This window comes from Lygodium microphyllum, chromosome 19, assembly GCF_053477565.2.
Source record: "Lygodium microphyllum isolate KBCC chromosome 19, Lygodium_microphyllum_v1.1.10, whole genome shotgun sequence".
In the NCBI taxonomy this organism is placed as follows: Eukaryota; Viridiplantae; Streptophyta; class Polypodiopsida; order Schizaeales; family Lygodiaceae; genus Lygodium; species Lygodium microphyllum.
Genome location: NC_141153.1, coordinates 135,331,752 through 135,353,091, shown reverse-complemented (window position 1 = coordinate 135,353,091; position 21,340 = coordinate 135,331,752). Strand labels below are relative to the sequence as shown.

General features: G+C 39.3%; 1 protein-coding gene across 1 annotated transcript; it reads left to right on the top strand.

The window, feature by feature from the left end:
• Positions 1-705: 705 nt before the first annotated feature.
• Positions 706-4,894, top strand: LOC148020415 (uncharacterized). Its single transcript, XM_087700717.1, has 4 exons — positions 706-1,644; positions 2,710-2,771; positions 2,928-2,965; positions 3,051-4,894. Exons 1-4 carry the CDS (start codon positions 1,120-1,122, stop codon positions 4,784-4,786), a joined length of 2,361 nt encoding a protein of 786 aa, XP_087556843.1. The 5' UTR covers positions 706-1,119; the 3' UTR covers positions 4,787-4,894.
• Positions 4,895-21,340: the final 16,446 nt, after the last annotated feature.

Here is a 21,340-nt window from a genome sequence, read left to right as displayed (position 1 = left end):
TGGTTGAGAAGTCTCTACATATGGAATATATGGATTTGCAAGAAGATGGTTTTTGAAAAGTTATGTGTTGATCCTTTACAAGGCTTTAAGAATGATTTTTCACTGCAAGCTAAAAGAGATGCAAAGAAACTACAAAAGCTGCATGATGCTGCTCAATTGGAGACTATAGAGTTTGATGTAGCACACATCCTCCTTAAGAAAGAAAAGCACCCTTTTGTACTTAGAAGAAAGCATGTTTAACTTCAGAATAGGGAGCTTCCTTGTAAAAAAGCTTTACAAACCCCTCAGCCATATAAATTTTACATTCCTTTATAATATATATTTCAAGCTTCCTTCAAAGAAAAAAAAGTTGGCAACAAATATCACAACGTTAACTCAAAATGTTAAGAACTTATTCCTGATATTATTTATTAGTTTTATAAATAAAAATGTTGTAAAGTTAAAAGAATTTAAAACTTCTTTTTTGAGAAAATTTCAATTCATTGAACATAATTTAGACCTGGATTTAATGTGTAGGTGTGTGCTGTGAGATAAGAATGGCATGTCTGTGTATATGTTCGTCCGTGTGCGTGTTGCGTACATTTGCGTGCGGATAAGCAACAAGAGTGTCCAAGGCTGACAGAGGGATTCCTACACTAAGTCTCTTCTTATTGGAGCGAAATCTCGTCTCTGCTCGGGGGGAAAAGAAAACCCTAATCATGAGAGAGAATCTCCTGTAGATGTAGCGAGTGATGCTCTAGCCTCTCTCTCTCTCTCTCTCTCTCTCTGTGTCTGTGTCTATCTCGAGAAAAAAGGAAGGACAATGCCTAGCAGGCCTGCTAGCTGGCTGATGTGCACCTCATGCCCATGCCCTGGGGCCTGTTCTTTTCATCCGCCTGCTGCTCCAATATATATTATTAATCAACAGGCGAGATATTTAAGACGGGTACCGCAAGAAAAGTTCTATTCTCTCGTTGATCTCGGGTTACGTCTCCCCTAAATTATCCCCCGATCTTCTTCTTCTGATCTCTAGTCTTCGCCCTAGCACTTCTTCTTCTTCTTCTTTCTGATCTACTTCACTGCCGATCTACTTCACTGCCAGTCCATTTGAGCCAGAGCAATTCATCGTCCAGCTGCAGGATGCGCATCAGGAAGCGCCACCCTTCTGCCACTTCGGCGGGTGGGGATCCCCCTCCTCCTCCTCAGCAATGTTGTCATGATACTCAGAGCGATGGACATACTGCAGTTGGGCGGCGCTGTCAATATCATCATGTGCAGGTTGAACTGCTGAGATCAGTACTGGTCGCATCGGCGGCAGCAGCGAAGGAGAAGAAGCCCCACTGCACAACTGGCGCTGCTGCTACTGCCACTGCTACCACTACTACTACCAGTGCCTTTCATGACAGCTGCATTGACAGCAATAATAAGAGCCTGCTCATCATGAGAAAGCAAAGGGAGGCCTCCATCATGCAGGATCCCAGCCGCACTACTGTCGCGACGAGTCAACTAGATGCAGGACCAAGGGAACTGCATCACACGAAGAAGGCTCCCGTTAGCACAGGATTAGAGCAGGAGATGAAGTTCAATACTCCGTTGTCGTCTCGGTCTGAGCGTTACATTCCCGGCTTCCTGCCAACTGGTGCCGGGGCAGCAGTACTGTCCCAGGTAACATACTATCTAACTCCACACGCTCATTTGTCTTTGTCATCTCAGAGCCCTTCCTCATCTGTCGACTCTCAACTTTTCTTTCAAGAAATCTCGACTGGACCAAGCAGCTCCTGTTGTTGCTGCTGTGTTAGGGTTAGGCCATTCATTGCTTCACTCTTACAGAAAACGTTAGTAACGCGTTACTGAACTTCGACCTCCCTCCCTAACCACTGCAATTCTCTTACTGTACATAATTTCTATGTCACTTTCCTTTATTATATGACATCTTACATATAATTTCTATGTCTTTTTCCTTTACTGTATGTCATAATCGCCAGGCAGGATCATAACGAATTTCACCACATATTCCTAGTTAACACTAATCTTCCGCTCGTATGTCTAGTATGAGTCCATTTTTCAGAAATCTATCCTTCCCTTCCTACTGCAGTATATCCGGAATTTCCCATTTTCAATTGAAATATCGGCCATATGTAAAATTAGACCCTATCTTTCTTCTTTTGATATACTCATTAGAGTCTATTAATGCGCACAGGCCGTCTCTATGAATGAGTCTTCGTTTAGGCTCTCTCTCTCTCTCTCTCTCTCTCTCTCTCTCTCTCTCTCTCTCTCTCTCTCTCTCTCTCTCTCATGTGACTGTATCAACAGTGAACACTTTGGCATCACTTATAATGATGAACTGCTCGCAGCAAGCGGATTTAGGACTTTTCTGTTCACATGATAATTTCTTGTGAAGTGCTATCGGATGATGCGATTGATTTTCGCCCATTCGCAGCAGTCCTCACTCATGATGTTTAACCATAGTCTCGAACACTGTTCAATATTTCGTCATCGAGAATTATGAGGTTTTTTTAGCACTAATCGTGGTCCATATGTGCATTTATATTATTGAGCACTTGTATACGGATAGCTTATGCACAATCGAAGATTTATCTGCATAAAGTATGTCACATTATATGGCACGGTGCAATCGTTGCAAGATGATACAATCGTAGTTGATAGTATTGGTAACACTTTCTCGTGTTATAATTAACGTGTGAATTCTAATTTAGAGGCATGTCACAGAGTAGGCAGAAATTGAACGAATATGTAAATGTCGAATCAGAGCTGATCGGGACCACTCAAAGGTGAGCGCCAGGCCGTGTAATTTGGCTTATCAAATCAATCTAGCGTGCATCGATATAAAAAACTCTTCAACGCCAATTGGCGGGGACATTGTTAGCTTGTTAACTTGTTAATGTTTTCTAATTCCTTCTGAATTGTTATGCTATAATATATTCCAGGCACATTCCGTCGAACTGGGCTATTCCTAGCTTGCAAGGTACGATAACCTGTGGCCTTTTGTGACCTTTGAATTCTTCGATCAGATGTGTGATTTCATTGGAGCTGCTAATAATCATGTGCAGGATTGAGGAGGTCGAGGTCGTCGAGCTCCAATTGCATGCAGAAGCTTCAAAATGATGCAGTAGCTGGCAGGAAGAACAGCCATGCTTATAGTTTGCAAGCCGAGGCCCAATTTATGATCAGCATGAGCTCAAGCAGATCATCAGATGGTCCCATAACGCAGGGTCTGGAGCAAGCACTTCGCCGATCTATAAACTGGCCAGATGTAGCAGTCAAAACAGCTGGGCCTCATGATGATAAACTGCCTATTAGGCGTATTTGTGGGGAGGAAATGGCAACACTTGAACATATGAATATTACCGAAGTCCCGAAGATTAAAAAGAAGCTCGTGGAGGGAATAGTTATTATGAGAGGCATAAGTCGATCAGTGGGGAATAACAAAGCTGATATTGATCAGAAGAGGGAGACGTTATTCGGATCGTCCATGATTCACCCATGCCGCGGCTCCAAGCATCCGCTGAAGAAGTTGGATAAGGGGAAGTGGAGCTCCCAGGGGACCGATGGCAAGAACAGCGATCATATTGGTATAAGTGATGGGATTAAGGCGCATCCATCACAGCTCGCCACGCAGAATGGCTCTGATCAAATTAGTCATCACGAAGTGATAAAACTGGTTAGCGAGTGCAATAAGAGCAGTAACATTAGATCTGGTAGCGCTGCTGCGACCAGGGAAAGCGGAGCAAGTGATGGGGACGTACTGGAAGATCAGCTGCGGCGTCCAAGCACCAGCAGTATAAATATGGTAGCTAAAGGGATGAACAATACTGTCAGCAAGAAGCGTGAGAGAAACCATGATTATATGATTGCAGCAGGCTCGGACAAGTCAGGGAAGAAAAGCAACAGTTTGTACCAGGATAGTATTGGCAAGCGTATGAGTACCGATGATGGGGAGACAAAGAGGATGAAGAGGAAATTAGGAGGAGGAGCATCAGCTGGTATAATAAGTGCTGCTGCTGGGACCTCGTCCAGATGGCGGAACAAGTGCCGACCGGTGTTCCGCTCCATCAACGATATCCAGAGGAGGGCGCCCCTGGTTAATCATAACAGTAATAATAATACTAATCATGCTCATCATCATCATCATCATCATTATCGTCGTCGTGCAGCTGACAGCGATAATATTGATCATATGAGTGATGGATCAGGTAGTATAAGTGATCATCGAGAAGATGCAGATACCACACAAGTTCATGATTATCATCAGGCCAGTACTACTACGTCAGCTTGTAGCGCCGCAGCTGTAATTAGCAGTGATGAACATGAACGTCCGAGCAGTACTACCACTAATTATATCGACTGCCACCTATTAAGCATCCAGCACTGCGATGGCGGCAAGCCAGAAGATGAGGTAGTACTAACGCACGTCAAAAGGGAGAAGAGGATGATCATGGACGAAACGAATGCAGGAGATGAGGAGCAGCCGCTGATGATCAGCGCCAGCAGGCCGTCGATTAAGAGCTGCAAGGCGGCTCAATATGACAATCCTCATCATCGAGCTGTGCAGCAGGTTCAATGTCAGCCATGCGCGCCTGATAATCGGCAAGATGCAGCCGCCGCCCATTGGTCGCCGCCAGTTAATGTACTCCAGTTGAATACAATCGACAAATCATCTGCAGCTCATCATCATCGAGACGCTGATTGTGATAATAAGGCAGTGTTGCAGGAACCCATCAATTGCGGCTGCTCCCTCAACAGCGATCCCCTTGAGTGGAGACCCGATTTCTCTCATTTCATGTGAGCATCATGTATCTATGTATGGATCGTTATCCTTCATTAATGATAAACAGTTCATTGGCGGCTAAGTACAGTTAGTGGCCATCCGGTTTTGGCATGCACTTGTCCAAAAAGGCGAGAACTTTGTCAACACACGAGCGATGCAATAATTTAGTGCACCATGATCGACATGATCACACTTATGCACATACACAGTTAGCGCCTTGTCAAGCCTCTCGGAATGTTCATAAATATAACTTGGACCACTGCTTCAATACCAAACTTAATGGGTAGTAATGTGCATAATACATTAGTCTACATGATCACACTTTTATGCACATACACAATTTGCGCCTTATCAAGCCTCTTAGAACGTTCATAAATATAACTTGGACCATTGCTTTAATACGAAACTTAATGTGTAGCAATGTGCATAATACATTAGTCGACATGATCACACTTATGCACATACACAATTTGCACCTTGTCAAGCCTCTTAGAACTGTCATAAATATAACTTGGACCATTGCTTTAATACCAAACTTAATGTGTAGCAATATGCATAATACACTAGTCTACATGATCACACTTATGCGCATACACAATTTGCACCTTCTCAAGCCTCTTAGAACATTCATAAATATAACTCATACCATTGCTTTAATACCAAACTTAATGTGTAGCATTGTGCATAATACATTAGTTTTAGTTTTGATATAACATTTTTTCTAAATATATTTTTTTTTTCTGAGTCCCACTACTTTCTCTCTTTTCTTTTCCTTTGTCTCTAAGTTTGACTTGGTTTATCAAATAAGGCTTGATTAGCAAACGCTAGGTCATTCAAACCTTTGTGAGTATAACACAAGCAAAAACTGACATCACATCCAAAAATTAACTCCTTGTCTTACTTCTTAAGTATAACTACATGCTCTATACCTATACTAGTTCACATTGTTCACATTGATATTATGCCAATGGCTAGTACTAATAGTGTGCACACACATAAACACGTGTGTGTGTGTGTGTGTTTAATAATATATTATATCATACATTATAATGATATATCTTAGATAATATATGTGAAATATAATTATTATATGCTCATACTACATAATTGTTATATATGTTGTATATGCATAATATAATATGTAATGTAATGCAATATAATTACTATATATAATTGTAGCATAGGTCATATTTTTAATTCAAAGTAATTATGATAGGATAATACAATATTTTATATAATTGTAGCATTTCGAGGGTAGGGAAGAATTGGTGTGCGCACGCGCACATACACACATAGGCCCACCCATGGAGAGTTCGATCACATTTCATTTTGCAATGTGGCATGTTTTTATTTCCCTTGAAAAACCTAAATGGCGATAACAAAAGAAGCTAGCTTGTAATATGAGGGTATATATCATCTTAGAAAATCCCGCATCGGTTGTTAGAGCATAGTGTCAATATCCTCCCATAGAGAGAAGAACCTAGGTGATTGGCTCTCACTTCAGCAGCAATGGTCTACTATATTCTACTATATATATGTGATTGACATATCTATTGAGCTCTAGGATATTTGAATTAACCAAGTTGAACTTTGTAATCAATCAATGTCCCTCTAGTAGGTGTAAGTTGAGGTTGTGTAGGGGGCTCCTAAGTACTTCTCTTAGGTGTAGATTGAACCTAGTCTAAGACTATCTAGCTTCTCCTTGTAAAGAAATGTGTGAGTTACCTCTAGATAAGCAAATTGGTGCCTTGCCTTTAAAGATGGTCTCTCTTAGTCCTCCTATCTCTAGGAGAAAAAAACCAATACAACTTTGGTAAACATTCCATGACTCTCAATAGTGGCCCAAATCCATCCCTAAACAAAGAATGAAAGTCGCCCTAAATCTCATAGTACACTAAGAATCGAAAAATGTGATGCTTCTTTACCTCTCACTCTTGCTATCAGATCTAGTATATATACTCATCTTGGAGTATAGATATATATCTACTAGTAAATCTCTAGTTGTGTGAGGAGGTACACACATGATTGATAATTCATCTCATGCCATGTGATAGGTGAGGATACATGTATCTCGAATACAAAATAAAGCTATCTTTGGTGGTAATAGACAAAATGGTCTTAGCAGAAAGTTGAAACCCACTTTGTCTCCATCTTGTATACTAGTGTCAACCATGTCCTCTTGAACTCTAGTTGAATGAAATCATTTTTTATCACTCAAATGAAGATGGTGCATTGAGTACTAAAAAGGGGATAGCCAATTCATGCTAAGACCATGTAACTCAAACCACGATATCATTTGGGCATAGCAATATGATGTATCACCTTTATAATAAGTTGTTGTGTGGACTCCAAGGTTGATCATGTATATCTATGTCAAGGGAGCTCCCATAAGCTAATGTATTTATAAAATTTCTCTGGTAAGATTCTCTACACAATCAGAGGAGCCCATGAGCCTCTAGCTTAGCTCCAACAATCTCATGTGGAAATAATGCCTTGTATTTCATCATCTTAGAAACCTTGGATACTAGTGGCCTCTCCATTAAACTCCATCCATTATATGTATGGCCTAATTTGTTGCAATGATCAAGGCTTGGGCCCCCATATATGTACTCCATACAACAATGTGGATGTAATTAGAATATCAAATAGCCATAAATTATTGTAGGGCTCCTGGAACTATATATGTGAGCACATTCTTCCCAACCCTCCCAATGAAGGATACCCCATGTGAGCTTACTTTACTACCTCTCTTATGGAGAAAGTGGAGCCTATAAAGAAGACCCCCAAATATGTATAAGAATCAATATAGTCCATCAACTTCTATCCATAGGTAAGCTCATTGCTAATCTCCTAACCCACTATGCTGCTGTAGTATTAAATGACAACACCTTGGTCTACCAAGGTTAACTAAGAGTCCACTATCCTATGTATAAGAGTATAGTGCTTCTTGATGCCTTTATAGCCCCTATGTAAATCAGTCACATCAACATAATATCGTTTGCATATGTAGTAAGAGGAATGTATAAGTACCAACCTACCAGGGCTCTCTATCCATTCCTTTGGACATGCAATTAAAGACCGCATCAATGTACAATCCAAAAAGTGTCAAGATGAGAGAGTATCCCTCATTCAATTGAATGGTGGAATCAAAAAGAGCAAAGAAATGGTGTCAGTACTTTTCAACCACTTGCTCATATAATACTAGAATATCCCAAGTGGGATCTCTAAGTACTCCCATGCTATATATTCTATGCATCAATTGAGCCCTAGATGTTGTTTTCAAAGCCTTATAGAACTACATTGAAAAATAGTAGATCTATCTTCTATGCACTCTAACCTTCTCAATAATGGCTCTAACTGTGAAGATATGATCAAGGGGTAAAATAAACTCGCTTGATGAATCCTTGTTCCATTTGTGCCCTAGGCCCATTGACTCATTTCTTGCTTGAGGATGGAGGCATATAATTTGGCCAATTTGTGGTCGACCATGATGGTGCGACAATTATTGGGCAATGTGGGATCACCTCACTTAAGAATGGTTACAATGGTGATAGTGCTTTAGCTCTTAAGAAAGCCTTCACACATGGCTCTATTAAACATGTGTGCCAAGAGTTGTCACTATATCTCTAACATATATTAGGTGCTTAGCTACCAATCTTTCATGAACTTGTACCTTACCTATGTGTCATTATGTGCCTTACCTATGTGTAACTTATCAATGGTCTCCCACTGCATTGTCATGCTTAGGTTCTTAGCTACCAATTCATCATAATATTGTGACTTACCTATGTGTAACCTATCAATGGCCTCCCTACTACACCATGCCCTTTGTGAAGTAGGTTCCTAAATATGGGAAGCTATTGGTGGATTGGGGAGAGAGGGCCAATGTAGTATTATGTATAGGTTGGTTGCATACTATCTCCATGTGTTAAGGGATGTGATAGGCAAGGCTAGACAATGCTCTTTGAAAAGTATTCATATCTCTCTTGAGTCGTAGATTAAAAATAACTAGTACAAATCTCACTCTAGTTGTTGGGTGACAAGAGCTCTTCTTTCTTGTGTCATATGAGGTGTCTAAAAAGTACCCTTGCCTATCTATGGGTAGTAGATTCTATAGTTACCTCCCTCTATTGATATACTCTTGTCTCCCTATGATCATCATCAAAATAAGCTCACCTTGTGGGCCATGAGTGGGGAGAAGCCATACATGTTGTTCTATGTAAAGCCTCATTGAAATGTTGAGTGATATGATCAAATAGCAAAGTTTGAGGATCAATCTCATAATAGTTTGAAATAGCTCCTAATAGATGCCCGTTGTCTCCTTGGAAAGGTAGTATTTTAGGTGTTTATGAACTACATGGGGGGCGCTACCTTATGTGTGCCGAAGATCTATGAATGCTAAGTGGGCATGATAAACTACAACTTGAATAAGGCGTTAGGATATTATGAGATTGTGAATACTGGGGGCGAACATAAGAAAAACCGATATATTGTGCACCATGGTGGCACCGTGTCAATGGGGACAACATACATATTCTTATGAAGGGAAAAATCCAGCTATACCATTGAATATGGCTAACCTATGTGTGGCATCCATGTCAATGAGGTAGTACCCATACTTTGTGTATTTTGCCACATCTTCTGAGATACACTCCATCCCTAAATCTCATAGGTCCAATTCTATATCATATTCACTAATGTATCAAAAAATCATACTTGGTGGTGAGATGCCCAAGTATTAGAGGCCCCCAACAAGAAAATATCACCCTCTCTAAATAACTCCCATGAATATGCATTGTCCCTCAAGGGAGTATATCTAGATGTCATGGGAGGGGAGTAGGATATGAAAATATATAAGGAGTGTTACTCCCGCCATGCTCTCACACACATATAACGTGCTTGCATGTCTTGACATAATACCTAGATCCATGAGTAGAGTTCCTTCTCCTAAGTAGCACTACTACCCCTTTTGAACCTTAGCTACCACTCATTTCATCCCATGTGCTGACTCCCACCTATATCTAATCATGGGTAGACATCAAGTGGATGGCATAAGTGTGATGTAGGCCTATAATTGTGGGCAACAACCTAAAAATGGACTAGAGAATTGTAGATGTGATGTAGGCTTTGTAGTGAAGGTAGCAACTTGCAGTCAAGTAGTATCCTCATATAAAACAAATGTGATGTAGCCTTGTTAGGTAGCAACCTCAGGCACAAGCTTAGGGGAGATGGTACACACATGATGCAAGCTTGTCATTAGGCATGGTTTGTGCTTTTGTGTGTGTGTGTGTACATGTGTGCGTGCGCGCGCACGCGTGCGCTCGCTTGCAAGGAGGTTTATCCTACCACACTTTTGACTTCTTTTGGTTTTTTTTCCAATTGTGGATATGTCTTTTTTCCACTAGCTCAATAGCCTGTATTTAAAAAATACCCTTTCTTTACATGCTATAAGGCCATAGATGTATTAATAAAATATTTATTTACATCAACCTTGGCAACATATCATGGTAGGCTAGCTAATTCCTAAAGTGCTTATAGTGTTTCCTTAGGGCTTTGCACATATCCCTAAAAAGAGATTCCTTCTTTATAACAAGGTCTGTTTTCGCGCTATGAGAATATGTTCTTTACATTTTTGGATATCGAAGGACAAGTTAGATGAAACTCTACCAAAAACTTTGTCATTTGTAAAACCAACAAACTCCACACATCTCCTTAGGGACACTTGAAGCCCATTTACTTCGTGGCATTCCTAGAAAATATGTGGAATTAAGTTCTGATTCCTCTTACACGACAAGCACAATAATTATATCTTCTTAAAACAAGTCATATTTTCCCTTTCACGAAACTTATTTATGACTACTTTCCCTAGTACTAGGTTAAATTTCGTGCAAGGGTAAAACATTAATACACGTCATCTCTTTCTTTGCATTCTTTTCTTCCATGTCTTGAATTAAGTGTTATGAGCATGCCAAGTGCTCTTTGAGAATGAGAAATGTTGATCTCAAAACTTATAAATTTATAAGAACTTAACAAGAAATCTTTGTTTTAATGAGAATGATTACAAGATTATATAGAATACTGGAATTGTTAGATGAATTACCCTGTAGGAGCCTCATAACTAGCATTGGAAAGACTAAAGGACTTGTAGCCTAGGATCACTATTTATACTAGAGTTAGGGAGGTTAATTGGAAAGACTAAAGGACTTGTAGCCCAGAATCACTATTTATACTAGAGTTAGGGAGGTTAATGGGAAGCTTCTAGATCTGAGATAACATAAGCATTGACATGAGCTTGATGGAATGATCAATGATATAACCTTCTGCTAATCAAATGACATAAGTACTAATATAAGCATGATGGCATCATCAATGGCATAAATACTATTCAAATAAGCAATATTGATGTAAGGGTTGGTGCAAGGATCTCCAAGAATCATTCCAATAAATCTTATAAAACTTTCTAAAACTTTGTTGAATCTTCTAAAAGTTTCTAAAATATACTAGATTTTGTGGTGTCCATTATATTATTAAACCCCTCCTTTGGTAATAAGTTCCATGAGAGATGTGGTTTCTTGGCAAGATTCTTGGCTTCAATGGATGTTGATGAAAATCATTTACTTTAGCAAGTTCTCAATGAAGTTCTCAATGAAAATCACAATGAATTTTGGAGGCTGGTAGCTCCTATGTTCTCACAAGAGATTTTGAAATCAAGGATAGTCTTGACTTCATACTCTAGGTATCATTCGATCTCAATAAGTGGTGGTGGTTGTAAGTTCCTCCCTACTATCAATGAGAATATATGATAAGGCCCCAAGACTAAGCTGTCAATGAGAGAACTAAGAGGCGAGAGAAAGAAGACTAGAGAATAGAAAAAGACTAGAAAGTGAGGAAAGTAGAGAGAGAAGCCATAGAAGCTATGAACAAGAAGGTGAGATAAGAGACAATGAATGTAGTATTGTTCAAAGGATGTGAAAATTTACATGTCTCACCCCTTTTATACCTATATTCGTGTGACAAGGTATTATTCATAATTCCACACTAAACATAACTTCTTCCTAGCTTCTTACAATCCATCCCATCCCAAAGGTTTTTTTGCCCACAAAAACAAACTTACAAGAGTTGCAAAGGATGGATGAAATAGTATACTACTCTATTTTCAGCCATACAAAGTAAAGAAATGAATGAAAGATAAAAGGTATATGGATTGAAATGAAGACATAAAGGTAAGCCTCAACTGTATGCATGATCCTGATATTTTCAAAAGAGTTTGGAGCCTTTAAGTCTTCAAGAAATAAACTCAAAATTGAGAGGATAGCTTGCTAAAAACACAAACCCTATTGAAAAAAAAACTACCATAACTTTTGGTAGAAGTATCCAAATGAAGCTTTTGAAGAGTAATTTGACCCTATGTAGGTGGCATATTTCTAAAGTTTTGGCAAAATAAAATCATTCTAAAATAGATTGTTGTCAGGATCTTGTCTGCACCATAACTAGCTCCATTGTAATTATGTTTCAGTCACCACCACCAATGCATCTTGTAGATTAAAAAACCAATCTAATATAGGTTCGGGCCTCCAAGAAGCTTCTTCAAGTGGTAAACCTCTCCATTTAATCAAATATTCAATTATAAAACAAGAGCAAAGCTTCTTCTCACACTGACCTATAATTGTCATAGACATGCCATGATCAAGTGTATGGATTAATTCTCACTCATGCCATATGAATCCACACCCCATGCATGCATCTTTAACAGGACATCCTGGAGCCAATTATACGAACCCACCCTTACCATGTCATCATAGAACCTTCTATAAGATATGCCATATCATTGCTTGCATTATCAATGATGTCATCATGGAACATTCTAGAATATCTTTAGCCACTCTCCAATACCTATAAAAGGAGGGGTTTGCTATAGGGCTCCTCAGTCTTGCCAATGCCAATCTTGGGATCTCAAGGAATCAAAACCTCCAAGTAAGTAACTTTGAGTTCTAGTTCTAGTTCTTGTCTAGTCATGGGATCTAGTCTTATCTTGTCTTTCATTATAGTCCTATTGTCTTATCACCTTGTAATCTCGTAGTACAAGATCTTGTCTAGTACTATCTTGTATCTTGTTCATCCCCATCAAGGGAGATCTTGTAATTCTAATATCTTGTATCCATACCTACAATCCCATGTTGTGGGATCCTTCATATCATATCGAGTCCTATTGTCTATACTTATGGTCTCAAGGTTGTGGGATTTTTGGTATCTTGTTAAGTTATCATTGTACCTTGTGCCCCTACGTGGGATTATCTTGTAATTCTTATAACAAATCTTATATCTAGTCTAATTTCTCGAGCATAATCCAGTGCTCCATAACAGTTTGGCAAGACTACTTTCTAGCCCTAGTGGTGAGCACCATGGAGGCAACCCTTGAAAGAATTGCGGCCTCCCTTCAAACCTCTAATAACAAATTCAAGACTTGAATGGACAACAAGTGCAACTTCAAAAAGAACACCCTATACATCTAGGCCCTATACTTTAAGAGATGCAAGACCAAATCCGAGACTTGTAGAATAACAGAGAAAGTGATCAAATGATTCCGCATGTTTATCAACTCCTAACAAGAGAACTAAAGATTAGCACACTAGAGAAGTTTAATGATGACCATTCGAAGTTTAGGGGATTCCTGCAAGAGGTAAATCTCTATGTCCGCATGCAACCAGGTAGGTATCCAGATGATGCTTCCAAGGTGGGATTCATTGGGAGTTTTCTTTGTGGTCAAGCTGTCTCATGGTTCACCCCAATCTTGTAAAAGAATATGCCACTACTTCATAACTATGATGCATTCCTTTGCGATCTCACTTCCACATTTGGAGATGCAAATATTGGTCAAGTAGCAAAAATAAAACTTTGGAAGCTACGACAAGGTAACCACCCTATCTTTGCTTATGCATGTGAATTTAGGCAATTAATCTGTGACCTCACTTGGCATGATGAGTATTTTATCAACCAATTCAGATGGGGTTGTTGAGATGATAGCAAGGACCTCATGCTCACTATGCCTGAGGCAAAGACACTCAATGATTATATCATGCAAGCCATCTATGTGATAATAGATTATTTGATAGAAAGCAAGAAAAGTGAGAAGAATTAAGACCTCACCAATGGAACCACATAAGAAAAGCAAAGACTAAGAGAGGATCATATATACCTATATTGTGGAACCAGTGGATACATCGCCCTAAATTTCCCAAAGAAGAGGGCAAGAACCCCAAGCATTTTTGCAACCATCCTCAAGCAGAAAAACAAGGATGTCTGATTGTAAATGATATCGTACAACCAGACCTTGATATAAGAAAGGGTCTCTTGATCCCAACCACATCCATGAAAACTTTTCTTGTCACAATTCAGATGGTCTTGCTGAGGTAGACCCTTTCTCTCAAAGTCCTAGTCGACTTCGGAGCCTCTGCATAATGTCATATCTAGTACCACAAATCGAATCCTCCTTGGAATGCCTTGGCTAAAGAAACACAACCCAAAATTTTATTGGGCTAAGCAAAAGAGTACACATCATGAAAATCAAGAAAAATTTGTATATCTGGGAGCCAAAGTCTTTATGCACACAGCAAGGCAAGAACTGACCTACATGATATATCATATACCAGCTCAAGTATCTAGCAAGGATAAGTCAATTAAGCTACCAAGCCAATATCAAGAATTCCAATATGTATTTTTTTTAAATGCAAATCTCTTGCCTAAACATACAGACCATATGATTGTGCTATAGACTCCATGAGGGGACTCAACCACCTTTTGGACCCATCTATAGGCTATCCCTTGATGAACTAGCTCAACTACGTAAGAACATTGATGAGAACTTAGCTAAGGGGATAATTAGACACTCAAAGTCTCCTACTGGAGCCCTAATTCTATTCGTGAAGAAGAAACATGGGTCAGTTTGAATGTGTGTGGATTATTGAGGACTCAATAAGATAATAGTCAAGAATCAATACCCTTTGATGTTGATACTAGAGCTCTTGAAACACCTTGGAAAAGCCAAGATCTTTGCAAAGACTGATCTATGAGGAGGGGCTTACAATCTTGTATAGATCAGAGAAGGAGATGAATGGAAGATAGCCTTTCACATAAGGTATGGTTACTTTGAGTATGTTATTATGCCATTCGGTCTCACCAATGCTCCTAACAAATGTTTCAATATATGATGAATGATATCTTCCGAGAGCATCTAGATGATTTTGTAGTTATATACTTGGACAATATCTTGATATTCTCAAAATATCCAAAGGAGCGTGAGAACCATGTAAACTTAGTTTTAGAAAACCTTAGAGAAAAAGGACTATACAAAAACTGAGAAGTATTTTTTCCATCAGACAAAAGTGAAATTATTGGGGTACAATGTCTCCCAGAGAGGAATCTTCATGGACCCCAAGAAGATCGAGACTATTCTTGATTGATAGACACCCACATGTGTCTGCAATGTCCAATGTTATATTTATCAAGGATTACTCAAAGATATTCACACCACTCATCACCAAACTCAAAGGAAACTCAAAGTTCTCATGGATCCTAGAAGCCGAGAAGGCCTTCTAGACCTTGAAGACCACTGTCACTACTATCGTAATCCTAGTCTACCCAAATCCTACCAAGCCATTTTTCTTGGAGATTGATGCATTAGACTATGCCTAAGGAGCCATCTTGTCCCAACATGGTGATAATAGTCATATGCATCTAGTGGCATTCCACTCAAGGAAGTTCTCCCCTCTAGAGATAAACTATGAGATCCATCACAAAGAACTCCTTGCCATTGTAGATGTCTTTAATACTTGGTGTCATCATCTAGAGGGTGTAGCCTATAAAGTTATTGTCTATACAGATCATAAAAATCTAGAATACTTTATAACAACCCACATTCTCAATCGAGGACAACCGAGCTAGAGTAACTTCTTATATCTAGGTCTAACTTTTTCATCACCTATCACCTAGGATGCCAAACAATGTCAATCACATCCTTTAACAAGAAGATCCTACCTAGCACCTAAGAAGGGAGAAGAAGCTTTTGATCAACAATGAGAAATACTACTAAAGACAAAGCACCTCTAGCTAGTACCATCTCCAATTGTCACCAAGACGACCCTACCTTGATCCAGTTAATCCATGAATGATTTGGTCAACAATGTCAAGAGAAAAATTCAAGAGAGAAAAGAAAATGAATTTTGTGAGTTTTAGGAAACTAATGGATTATTGTACTATAAGTACCTACTTTACATCTCTCTAGGAAAGCTGAGACTCCAAGTACTCCAACAATGCCATGGCTTCCCAACAATCACAGGACACTTTGGAGTTAATAAGACCTTAGAGTTTATTTTAAGAGATTTTTGGTGGCCCTAGATGTGGAAAGAAGTTAAAGAATATATAAAATCATGTAATACCCGCAAGAGGGCCAAGGTACCTCATTAAAAACCACATGGCCTCCTACATCCCCCTTGCCCATTCCAACGTGATCCTAGTCTTCTCTATCTATGGATTTCATAACAGACTTCCCAAATCAAACAAATATGCATCCATTCTTGTTGTGGTAGATAGGTTCACAAAAATGATACATTTCATCCCTATCACCAAGACCATTGCAGGCATAGCTACTGCTAAACTCTTTCTCAAATATGTTTTCAAATTACATGGACTCATTGACAACATCATCAGTATGATTGAGGTCCCCAATTCATACATAGTTTTTGGAACAGTCTTTGCAATCTCTTTGGAGTCCAAGTTAAGTTATCCATAGCTAATAATCCATAGATTGATGGTCAAATAGAATGGGTAAGTCAAGTCTTGGAACAATATCCCCACTGCACCATCAACTACCATCAGAATGCTTGATTTGAGCTATTTCCTTTTGCAGAGTTTGATTATAACAATAGTATCCATGCATCTACTAAGAAAACTCCTTTCTTAGCAAAATATGGCCAACATCCAAGGATGGATATGTATCTCTCCCAATAAGTAAAGAACCTGCCGCTCGAGATAAAGTTCAACACCTAGCTAATATACACCAAAAACTCAAGCAACAGATCCAAACAGCTCAGAATCAGTACAAGCACTATGTGGACTAACATCATCCCCAACATCTAGCATAAAAATTCAATGATAAAGTATGGTTACTCAAGCATAACCTCTAGACAACAAGGCCCTCCATCAAGCTAGACCACCAAAGATCCAAGGCTTCAAGTACAAGCTCATCCCCAATGTCTAGTAACCATTCAACAAAGGCTCTAAACAAAAGGTATATCTTAACTATCCTTTGTTGTTCAGCCCATCGAATCCTCCATAGTTCATAATGAAGAAGGATGTTATGCTCACAATATATCTCCATATGTGACCTATTCCTTGGCCATAAATCTCCCATTTACCATGAGTTAGAATGAGGTTGCAATACAATTAGAGGAATAAAGATCATCTCCACTATCTCAAAAATAGCCTTGTGGTATGAGAAATTTTTCGACCCTAAGGCTACTTGATACATGATGGGAAAAATATCCCATGTTACCTTGCTTGACCCATAACATAGCTCCCACTGAGGGGGGAGAGATCTAATCCCCCACCACTTGTCCAAATTGAAGATCATGAAGAATTTGAGGTCGAGCATATCTTAGACTTGAGGATCTCCCGAGGTCGATTGGAATACCTTGTTCACTAGAAAGGATGTGACATCAATGATCATACTTGGAAATCTATAAATAACTCCAAATATGATATCTCAAAGTTAAATAATTTCACAAGAGGAATCCAACGAAACGTGGACCAAACCGCAAAGACACTCCACGTGGAACTCGTCACTAGAGGAGGGGGTGATGTCACAGACATGCCATGATCAAGTGTATGGATTAATTCTTGGTCATGCCATATGAATCTACACTCCATGCAAACGCACCCTTAACAGGGCATTCCCGATCCAACCATGTAAACCCACCCTTTCCATATCATCATAGAATCTTCTAGAAGATATGGCATATCATTGTGTGTATCATCAATGATGTAACATTTCAGAATATCTTCAGCTACTCTTCAACAAACACATATAAAGGAGAGGCTCAGTATAGAGCTCCTCAGTCTTGCCAATGCTAATCTTGAGAGGTCAAGGAGTTGAGACCTCAAAGTAAGTAACTTCGAGTTCTAGTTCTAGTTCTTATCTAGTCATGGTATCTAGTCTTGTCTTGTCTTCCATTATACTCCTGTGGGTTTCAATGATGGTTCCTTGTTATTTTTTCTGGACTGAGTTACCATGTTGACATCCAACTCTATTAGCTCCTTGATTTCCACTATGTTGGCTCCAAGCATGGATATTGAACCTTGCCCTTTCCTTTTTTGGGCATCATATGCATGGGCTTTGGGACACTTTGATCTCCAATGTCCTTCCTATGTACAAAAGAAACAGTGTTTGTCTTATCACCTTGTAATCTCGTAGTACGAGATCTTGTCTAGTACTGTCTTGTATCTTGTTCGTCCATATCAAGGGAGATCTTGTAATCTTGATATCTTGTATCCATACCTATAGTCTCAGATTGTGGAATCCTTCATATCCTATCGAGACCTATTGTCTATACCTACAGTCTCAAGTTGTGGGATTTTTCATATCTTATTATCATTATACCTTGTGCCTCTACATTGAATTATCTCATAATCAGAATTATTGTAACAAAGTTTGCATCTAATCTAGTCTCTTGAGCACAATCTAGTGCTCCCATAACAATTATCTCCTTAGGGATATATTAAATAAGACCTTCTTCATATATAGGTGGCAACTCATCAACTATATCCACAACAATACCATAGAGGGGCTTGAGCTGACTAACATGAAATGCATTATGAATCTTAGTGGAAGAGGATAGTTCTGCTCTATATACCAAGTCTCCAATGTACTTCAATATCTTATATGATCCATAAAATCTATGAGCAAGCTTGTTACTGGATCAATTTTTCAAGGTAGAGTAACGAGACTTGGGCACTTTCAACAAAACTAATTCTCCTTCTTGGAACTCTAAAGGTCACCTCTTCTCATCTACATACATCTTCATCTAATCTTTGGCCTTCCTAAGATTCATCTTACACTATTGAAGAAGTATCTATGTTATTTTTAATTCTTCTTTCCCATGAGGATTGGTTTTCTCATTAAAAATGATTGTGGGTAAGGGCACCTTATAACCATACTTAGCTGCAAAGGGAGAAACTCCAATACTAGAATGAGTGGAGTTATTGTAAGAAAACTCAACCAACTAGCCTAGGACAACTGGATTAGGAACCCCTACTAGGTGATGACTCCAGTAGCCTAGTCTTTATATTTTTCCCTTTCACCACATTCTTCTTTAGTATTTTATACTTGAGTGTGTAAAAAGGAGAGAGCTGAGCATATTGTGGCCCAAGGAGATTAGGGCATCACCTTAGGTCTTGCCTTAGTGCTCAAGGACCTACCAAGCTCTCGCAAGGCGACACTAAATCCTTTTCCTTCCACTCACTTTTATTTTCGCTCCAACCATCCTTATTTATTTTCTAGCTAAATGTCACCCCAAGAAGACAAGGCATCGGTCCTAGGTAACTCATCCCAAGAAACCTACCAGGCCTTTGCAAGGCAATGATCATATGCTCTTGGAATTTTTCTTTCTTTATTTTCTTATTTTAGGGATTAGAACCCCTTTTTACACACCTCTATATCTTATATATATTATATATATATTCATTATTTTTTCTCTTTTTTTTATTTTCCAAGATTTTGTGTCTACCTCACAACTAATAGAGACTCTTAGAAATAACTACCTAGCAGGTTAGCAAAATAGGGTCACTAGGACTACTCTCAAAAATAGCTCTTAGAGTGTTTGACAATATTTTTACAAGAGGCGGACAACTACTCAAACCTCCCCAAATACACCTAACCTAACCTTGGGACTTCATGCCTTGAATTCGTGTCTCCAAAAAAAGAAAGATTTTCCACTTACAAATACGCATATAGAATAAAGGAAAAGACCTCATAAAGGAAGGATATCACTTGGACTTGGCCACAAGAAGCTTCTGCGTAGTAAGAGGCTCTCTCTTGGTACTCTATGGAATATGTTTAGTGCAACACTAAAATAAGAAACCATTAATCGCACCTACACCAAACAAATAAATGGCCTTCCTAGCCTAACAAGATAAACCATTTCATTGTGAAATAAATGGCCCTACTCAACATCTTACTACTGAAAAGAAACCCTTGGTTCCCTCATAAACCATACTAAAGTACAAAACTAGACCAAGGGGATGGACTACTCAGGTCCTACACTAAATGGATCAAATAATTAACTAATCTCCTTACATTAATGGAAAGAGGTATCCTACGAATATGCCATTGAATGTTCCAATATGTCCATGAAAAAATAGGAAGATGGTCAATCTCTACCTCACTAATAACCCATACTAACCATCAATGGCCAAAATAGGACATATGAGGAAACAATCCCCACAGTAGCCCTAGCTAACTATTAATCTCAATGCAAGGTGGGAAAAAGAAAATTCAAAAATATGAAATAATATGGAAAGAGGCATCTAGGCAACGAATAAAAGAGAAAATTCCAAAAGCATAAGGGTGACCACAAAGGTCAAATCGAAGGCAAAGGCGCATTTTAGAATGCAAAGGAGCCTCTAAAATTTTGTAAAAGAGCGCCAGGCTCCCTCCTGTGCGAATTGTAAAACATAAATGGGCATAGGTAAAGGGATAAGGCAACTAGAAGAGAATAGGCAAAGTGAATCTTGGCAAGATGCCTAGTCATGTAAAAAAGGGATGGGTGCCCAAGGGATTGAGGGCATGTATATAAGCTCAAAAAGTGAATGAGAAGCTAGTGCGTGGCTAAAGTTGTCTCTTCTTCTTCTTCTCTTATTCTCTCCTTCTTTCTTGCTTGTGTGTGCTTGAGAGAGGGAGTGTGAGAGTGTGAGGGAGTGAGTGTGTGAGGGTGAGGGACCGTGGTGGAGAAGCTCTCCATCAACTCTCCTCTTCCTCTTCCTCTTCCTCTTCCTCTCCTCTCCTCTCCTCTCCTCTCCTCTTCTCTCCTCTCCTCTCCTCTCCTCTCCTCTCCTCTCCTCTCCTCTCCTCTCCTCTCCTCTTGCATGCGGCTATGGAGGATGGAGCTCAAAGGAGGAGTCTTGAGGTTTCTTGAGCTTGCATCTCAAATCATGGAGCTACCAATTTGCTTGAGGGAGGAGACTACTCATTCAGGCATCAAGGTGAGCTCACTACACCCCCATAGGATCAAGGGCACGTTAGCTAGGTGAGAGATAGACATTTATGCTCGCTTGAAACGCTTGAAGCAATAAGCAATCTATGGGTCTTGGTGGATAAGCGTAAGCTCCTACTTTATTTTGGTTCAATTGCCGAGATCAACGGATTTAAGCTTGAGCGCTTGTGTGCTTCAAATCGAGCGTCGTCGAAGTAGAATTTCATCCCCAAACCGATGCTTGATATAGGTAGGAGATTTGGGGTTTTGATCTTCAAAAAAAGTAAGTATTCTTGGTTTTTGAAGTACACAAGTAGGATAAATCATT

Bases quoted from the DNA above. Each gene is read 5' to 3' on its own strand.
- LOC148020415 (XM_087700717.1), top strand. From the start codon at position 1,120: ATGCGCATCAGGAAGCGCCACCCTTCTGCCACTTCGGCGGGTGGGGAT. The intron at 2,772-2,927 runs GTGAGCGCCAGG...AATATATTCCAG, and splicing joins CTGATCGGGACCACTCAAAG to GCACATTCCGTCGAACTGGG. The intron at 2,966-3,050 runs GTACGATAACCT...AATCATGTGCAG, and splicing joins GGCTATTCCTAGCTTGCAAG to GATTGAGGAGGTCGAGGTCG.